This window comes from Octodon degus, unplaced genomic scaffold, assembly GCF_000260255.1.
Source record: "Octodon degus isolate 3935 unplaced genomic scaffold, OctDeg1.0 scaffold00034, whole genome shotgun sequence".
NCBI lineage: Eukaryota > Metazoa > Chordata > Mammalia > Rodentia > Octodontidae > Octodon > Octodon degus.
In genome coordinates, this window is record NW_004524610.1 from 1,506,379 (window position 1) to 1,514,165 (window position 7,787).

The following is a 7,787-nucleotide window of genomic DNA, read 5'->3' on the forward strand; positions in this document are numbered from 1 at the left end:
CAGAGGCAGGTTCACCAGTTGAGAGTGAGGAAGGACCCCAGGCCAGTGTCCACAGACTACAAGTCTTTCTGTCTGCGCGACCTGCACGCCTATCATGACACCTCCTTCGCACTTTTCAGGCTCCTTCTCTGCTCTTCTGTCCCCGCCCCTGCGGGCTCCGCGCCTTCCGAGTGTCCATCCCAGGACTATGAACCAGCTGCTCCTGCACCCCAAGGAGCGAGGCAGGCACGTCTCAGCGCACAGCGGGGAGAAGCCGGCCCAGGACCCCACAGCAAGGACGCGGCCTCAGGGCCGCTCGCCGGGTGCCCACGAGGGATCAGCCGCTTTGCTGGTCTACTGAAGAACTCCAAGAAGCGAAGCACCCTAAATAAATGTGTTCTTTCGGGGCAAGTGCCTGGAAGCCTGCAGCACACTCGGCGTGTGAGTTATTGAGGAAAGCGAGAGAGTGATTTTTAATTTTGAGCTTAAAAAATGCATCACTTAGAAGGACTGAGAGGAGCTGAGCACACGGACCCACGCTGCTGATGCACGTCCGCGGCGGTCAGCGGTCAGCGCTGCGGCCCTGGCTCACAGGGAGCAAAGCGCTCGCAGGCCCTGCGGTAGCGCGCCTCCTCATCCGCGCACACACCAGGCTCCGCGAACACCGGCGCGCCAAAGGTGCCTAGTGCTGTAACCCCCCACTCTTCCCTAATTAGCTGGGAAGAAACAAAATCCGCGAGTGGACGCTTTAGAGTCGTGGCTCGGAATTTGCATGCACTCTGTATAATTTTTTCATTACCAGTATGATTAAGTACAGAAAGATTGGAAATTCCACCTTGATTTCATTAGCATTCACATTTAGGGTTGCTTGTTTCAGAAGTTCATTTTTTTCTTTAATGAAAAAGTAGTGCAGACAAAATTGAAGCGCCCTTCCTTGCTAGCCCCTATCTCAGGCCCCCTTCCCCAAATTCCAGCCTCGAGCCAGTTATGGACCCCTCACGCTCGGGTCCTGCTGGGGAGGAACGGGGCCAGGGTCCTCGCACCGGCTTTGCTTTTGCTAGACATTTTCCCCACGCGCGTGCATCCCACATAGCAGGTGGCTTTCTTTGTCCTGGTTTTAAATTTTACCGGATGATTTGCTGCTCATGTTGTACAAGTCATTTCATAAAGGCTCTCTGTGCCTGGCGCTGACCTTGAAATACAGCCTTATTTTGTGTAGCATCGCTTCACTAATTTTAAATGATGTACGTCGTTAGGGTTGTGACGCTGCCACAAGCTAGCCACACAGCGACAGGGAGGAAAGTCAGCGTGCGTGCATGTGGCTGCACCAACGTAGATTCTGACAGGGAGCTTATTTCTTTCCAAGTTATGTTTCTGGCACTGATAATGAAAAGCGGATTTTCTAGCTCCAGTCATCAACTCAGTCTGCTGCTCATGCTGAGGCAAATATTTCAACATAGACCAAATCACTCAAACTGAGAAATCTCACTCCCCGGATTTTTTTTTTTTTTTTGAGCTGTCTGTCATCTTTTTTGAAAATATGTGATTTTATCCATCACATTTTTACTTCTCACTTTTCCACACACCTAAAATCCCCGTGATTCTGAAGCATCTTAGGAGAGAAAGCACAACCACTAGCTTGCTCTTCTTTATGTTGATATAAAAGGCAACAGTGAAGTCATACAGAGACGGTCATAAAGTCAGGAAAAGTATACAAACAATTTTAGGACGTCTGAAGTCTCACATATAAAGTCCCTTGCCAACTGTTAAAGTCCGGCCGGGGCCCGCACGCGGTGGGTTTCTCCGCCTCTCCATGACGCCAGTGCACGAGATCTAATTGGGATGTGAAAGGAAGCCCACTCTGAATTTAACACCAGCTTTGCGATTCAGAGCCTCACTTTCTATTCCTGGAGAGGAGACCCTACGGAAGAACAAACCCACTTGCCGGCGCAACGCTGCCACTACCGGCTGCAGGGGAGACTCCAAGTCCCCGGGCGCTGTGTTGTTCCATGAAGCCCAAGCCTGCCAGGTGGCAGCCAGGTTTGCACTCACGTTTCCTCGTGAAGATCACCTGACTTTCGAACTCGAAGCCTCACACGGGTGCAGACTCCCACCCTAGCCTCTGTGCAGGCCGTGGTGTGCCCTTCCGTCTGGCAGCTTCGCTTCATCTTTCACTGCCACCGTGTCCCAGAGCCCCTTCCTTCGGGTTTGTCCAGTCAGTCTGCTGGCAGCCTCTCACCAAGGAGATACATGGATGCCACAGATCACAACAGCCGCACTTCCTCTGGGCACTGCCCCACAGCCGTGGGGCTGTGCTGTCACCCAGGTGCTCCCCGCACTGTGGTACTGAGGTGTGCAGCTCCTCTCAGGCAACCAGCATGCTCCTAAGTAGATCTGCCTCACTGAATATGGCTATCAATATATATATTTTCGTATTTTCGGGAAGGATCTACAGGGTGTTCAGGGTCTCACTACTAGATTGGACTCATAGTGAGTAGGGTGCGTGCCATCATGCCCAGTCTCAATTGCCATCTCAACCTGCCCTTGGGACAAGGCTGGCATGGCAGGCCTGGGGATTGAACTCCCAGCCCTGCACCTATTTGTGGGTGCTTTAATCCCCTGAGCTATTTGGCCGGCCTGGATGTCAGTGTTCTTAACTTAACCTTTATTGTGGGAGCTAGGGTCCCCTACTAAAACTCCTATTCAAGGTAGTTATGTAGGCAGCTACGTATGAAGAATTTTATCTTGGACCCCAAAGGTCTGACTTTCATCAGTGGCTACTGGGGCATTGAGGGTTGGAGTTGGCCAGGCTGGAAGGACCAGTGATGCCGTTTAGATTGGGGCCCAGGTTGCCATGGGAGCTAGAACAGCCCTTGGACTGTGGCTCACAATGCAGCCCTAATCAACAGTACCCTGCACAGGAAAGCTTCCTGCTGGGCATCCCTGGCGGGGGATTTCTGTACAGCTGGTCGAGACTGACGTCAGAAAGAGGTGTGCCAACCCCAAGAGCAGATGTCATGGAAGCCTGGCACAGCGCATCTCCTGGGCTCTGCTCCAGCCTGGTCGTCAGCAGGTTCTTCTCCCTCAGTGGCCATTTCCTGAGCGTCAGGCTCCGTGAGTCCTTCTGGGAATTCCGGAGCTTCCTCCCTCCCAGACCTGCAGTTGTGGCTCAGGAGTGCTGCCTCATGGGTCTTGATAATTTTCACCTGAAGTTGCTGTGAGATGCGGGGTGCTCTTGGGTCTGTGCCAGGAAACTTCGTAATCGCTCTTCCTTTACTGTGACTGACTCTCCCTTTCTTAGTCAAGAACTTGAGCGTGTATGAGACATAGCTTAACACAACCATACCCCAGGATGTTGCAGGCTTGATTTCAAAGAAAAACAAATACATTTGTGCTCGCGGGGCATACACACACACACACACACACACACACACACACACACACACACACGGCCCCCATTCTACCATCTAGGTGCATTTAAGCAATGCATGTCATTATGTGCTATCCTGAAAGAGCATCAGATTTTGTGCTCTGTCCCCCAAGTTTCTGCCATTGTGAAGATATCACTTATAACAGGAATTACTGCTCACTAGCCTGAGCTGGTTAAGGATGGTTTGTTGGGAAGGAGGGTGGGTGAGGTTTTGATTTGAAACCATTCAAAGTATTCTAATGGAACTCTGCATTAGTATAAATCTCTGTTTTCCTGAGGTGAGCCTGCTCTGGAAATACGCATTTGTCTTTTTCAGTGACAAGAGCATTTTTCTTTTCTTCCTCCTATTTTGTGAAAAGTGACCCCATGTGCCTCCTGGAACTGTCCTGTAATTGGCGCGGCTGCCTCCTGACATCAGCAGATGATTCGGTCAGTTCTGTGAATTTTCCTTTGAACAAAGAGCTGTGTAGCTGCTAGTGACACATGGGGAGAGGGCCAGGGCCACGGCGAGCTCACCCCTGTATGCTAGCCACTGCCCGTGTGCCAGAGACGACACACCAAAAGAGCTGGCCTGAGCTCCGCCATGAGTGCAGCTGTCGCGGTAGACACGCAGCAAGACCCGGCAGGGACCGGAGCAGCGCGGGCCTCACTGACCGCATGCCTGGCAGAGCAAAATGTGGCCACCTGCTTGCCCGCTCGGCCTTGTGGCCCACCCCTTGTGCCAAGCAGAGGCCAAGGCCACTTCCACTGAGGCCAGCACACTGCCTTCATGACCCCTCTTGCACCAGTGGCCTGCAAATCTAGGCTAAAAATGCAGAGCCAGGGAGACTGAGTGACAGCCCCACTGTCACTGACCCCTGGGCCATCCTGGGAAGTTGCTCATTAGTGAAAGGAGGCAGCACCGCTTACTGGAGAGTGTTGCTGTAAAGATCAAGTGAGGGGAACATGTAAAGGACGTGCCTGGCTTGCAATAAATACTCGGTAAATCACAGCTCTGTCGTTAATGCCGTGTGAGGAAGGTATTTTTCAGCCATGAGACTGGATTTAGAAGCTCAGACATTTTTCCAAAGCCTGCTCTGGCTTTTCTTATAAAGCACCCACTACTCTGAAAACGCTTCACTGCTTATGTGGTATATTTAATAAATGAACGAGAGGCACCACTATTGTGTTGTCCTTCTGCAATTGCGTTCAGAGAGGTATTCTGAGAGCAGTGCAATGGTAGCATGGGATGCTTGTGCGACACACACGCGTACGCTCGCACATTCCAGCTGAAAACGTGGATGAGCACGTTCACGGCATGAGACTTTTCCTCACGTCAGCCTAAGGGCAGCAAGGGCCACAGCATGCAGAGGGGCTCCTAGATGCAGCTTTCCACCACAGGAGACAAAGCCCTCTGCACAGTGCTTGCTGAGGTCTGGGTCTGCAGGCGCAATGTGGAAGTTGAGCCTGGACCATCCTGTCTCGTGGAAGAGCAAGTGTGTGCTCGAAGCCCACAGCGCTGCGTCCCAAGGACTCAGAGCCCAACCCGAAGAGCCTTTCCGGTGAAATCCCTGAAATGTGCAGAAATGCACATGGTGCTCGCGAGATCCAAGCGTATTTAAAACAGCAGCAGCCGCAGCAACCGCCGCCTGACAAGTACTGGTAGAAAGCAAGTTGGTCACCAGTGAAAACCGGCTGACCCCAGACATTTTGAAAATGGCAAACCAAAACAAAGCTTTTCCCCTGGAATTTTATATAACTCTAATGCTGAGTAGCTAACTCGTAGCTGAGAGATTTGTCTTTGTGGTAATAATATTCTACGTAAGGAAGTAGAGGGTTCAAACACCGTCATTCCGTATCTCCATTCTAGTATTCAGCATTCTAGTGAATGCTGGTGCCTGAGCCATAAAGGGCTGCTAGGAGCGTTACAAAGGAAGAGACAGCCAACCACTGCGCTCTGCGTTCTTCTACATGGACAGGCGCGCAAAGGCCACAAGCTCGAGGCTGACCACGCCTCCGTTCCAATCAGTAATTAGGAAACAGATAAGAGGAACATGTTGAAGCACAATCAGCAAGACCAGGCAGCGGTCAAGGCCACCACCTGGTGCTCCAGCTTGCCCTGTCCCCAGGTGGCCCCGGCGCTGACTGGGACGCAGGGCCAGGGTGTGAGGCACTGAACCTCAGGCCTGCCCAGGCTGAGTGACCCGAGATCCACGTGACCCAGGTTCTGAGGAACTGTGCAGGGTGTGGAGAAACACGGTCATTTGGCCAAATGGCGATGTCACCAACCTAACCTGCCATAGTAGTCAGGAATCCGCAGATTAGACAACAAACAAGGAAAACTCAACTGCTTGCAACATGCAGACCTTATTTGCATTCTAATTCAAAAAACCTAAAAATACACTTCTATGGCACAAGTGGAAATCCAAACCCTTGACAGGATATCTGGAATTCAGGTTCATTTAAATATGATTAGAGTGTTGTTGTTGTATCTGTGTTACAGTCTTACGTCCTAGCAATGAGCAGAAGAAATTGTTACAGAGGAGATGCTGTAAGGCCTGGGACTGAACTGGACCTGGGACATCACCTGGGCAGGTCGCTGGTGGGGGGCAGGGCACATAGGCCCGCTGTCAGCTGACATGTGCTGGAGCAGGAACACTACCAGCCGGTTGTTCCTCAGGCTGCTCTACTTTTCTACGTGTTGGAAACTTTTTGCAATGAAACTTATTTTAAAGGAAGGTTCCACTGTTAGGAGAAGCTGTGGCCATAGCACAGCACTGGCTGGAGCCTGTGGGCACTGACTGTGTCACCGTGAGCACGGACCTCACCATGCCCCGGCCTTGGCCGCAGGATAACAGCCAGGGAGTGAGCAGCCAGGGAATGAGCCCGACTTCTCCCACCTGAATGGCCCCATCACAGCCTCGGGGAGCAGGGGGAGCCATGGGCAACCCTCCTGCTGAGGTCTGGGCGAGAGCTGGGGCTCCTGCCCTGTGCGGGTAGCCACTTGTCTCCTGCCTTTGGCACGCCATTTATATAGCAAATCTGTGTTGGTGTCCGAAGGTCTTCAAGATCTCTTTGGTTGTCGTAGTGCAATGTGTGCACCAGTGGCAAGAGCCTGGCTGGAGGACCCCGGCCCTCTCCAGAGTGGCGACTGCTGTCTTCAGGAAGGGGCAAGAGGGCATGGCTCAAACAGCAGCTGCCAGGAGCAGGGAAGGCAGCGTGTGAGCGGCGACTTGCCCTCTGAGCTGCAGCGGCTCCATCCTCAAAAACATGCACAGACCCTGAATAGGGCTCTCAGCCACAATGAGATGCTTTGGAAGCAAGAAAAGTAAAATGCATCAAGTGATACAACTGCATGGAAGGTTACACTAAGGTCTATTTACTTCTTGGCTGCATGAAGGGTTTTTTATGTATTTGGTTGTTACAAGGTGTCACTACACAGCTCAGACTCATAGCGATCCTCCTGTTTTCAGCCTCCCCAGCACTGAGATTGCAGGTGTGAGCCACCACGCCCGGTCTGGTGGCCCAATCAGTGCGCCTGGGGGCAGGGCCGGCATGGCATGTGGTACAGGGGATCCGAACCCCTGTCCCTGCACTCGCCAATGCAGGCGCTTAGTTCACTGAGCTATCTCGCTGGCCTCCTCACGGCTTTTTTAAACTTTGTCTCACAGGAGAAGAAAACCTCCTGGCCATTCTGCGGCGAAGGTGGTGGAAGTACTTGATCCTGGGCCTCATTGACCTGGAGGCCAACTACCTGGTGGTGAAGGCCTACCAGTACACCACGCTGACCAGTGTGCAGGTACGTGGGCCCTTCGGGGGGCCGGGGTCCTGCCCCTCCAGAGGGCTGGAGTAAGAGGGAGGCTGTGTGGGAATGAACTCGGGCGTCATGGATTTTCCATTAATTTTCATAACTCAAGTGTAATTGGACAACGCTTTCCTCTGTGTTCTGAATACGCTGTGGTAATCATCAATAATGTGGAAAAAGAACCGATGACTTCAAGGGTTGCCAACTATGGGGCTGGGGAGACGGCTCAGTAGAATAAGCGCTTGCCTGGCAAGCACGAGGGCCTGAGTTCAATCCCCGGTTCCTCCAAAAAACAAACAACAAAAAAAAAGGGTTGCCAACTAGTTTTGTATCAGAAGAACTATTAATAAGTGCAAAAATAAATCTATTTGTATCACAACTTAATGTTTTAGGATGTTAATAGATGAAGTAATCACGCTGCTTAATAATCTTTTAGCTTATTTTTTAATATGTAAAGATTAGAATCTGAAGGAAAAGAAGAAAGATGTGGATAAAATTCCTAAAATGCATAATGCCTGAAGATAGCTACTGAGTTCTATCTTCTCCTTCTCTCCTCCTCCCTCCTCCTCCTCCTCCTCCTCCTCCCCCTCCTCC

General features: G+C 51.6%; 1 protein-coding gene across 2 annotated transcripts in view; it reads left to right on the top strand.

Annotated features, from left to right (window-relative positions):
- The window catches only part of Slc35f1 (solute carrier family 35 member F1), a 137,928-nt gene that overhangs the window by 61,908 nt on the left and 68,233 nt on the right, over positions 1-7,787 (top strand). For both annotated transcript variants that reach the window (XM_004630226.2, XM_023714261.1), the window contains exon 2: positions 7,060-7,187. In XM_004630226.2, coding sequence (XP_004630283.1) covers positions 7,060-7,187 — 128 coding nt within the window. The remainder of the gene's footprint in view (positions 1-7,059; positions 7,188-7,787) is intronic.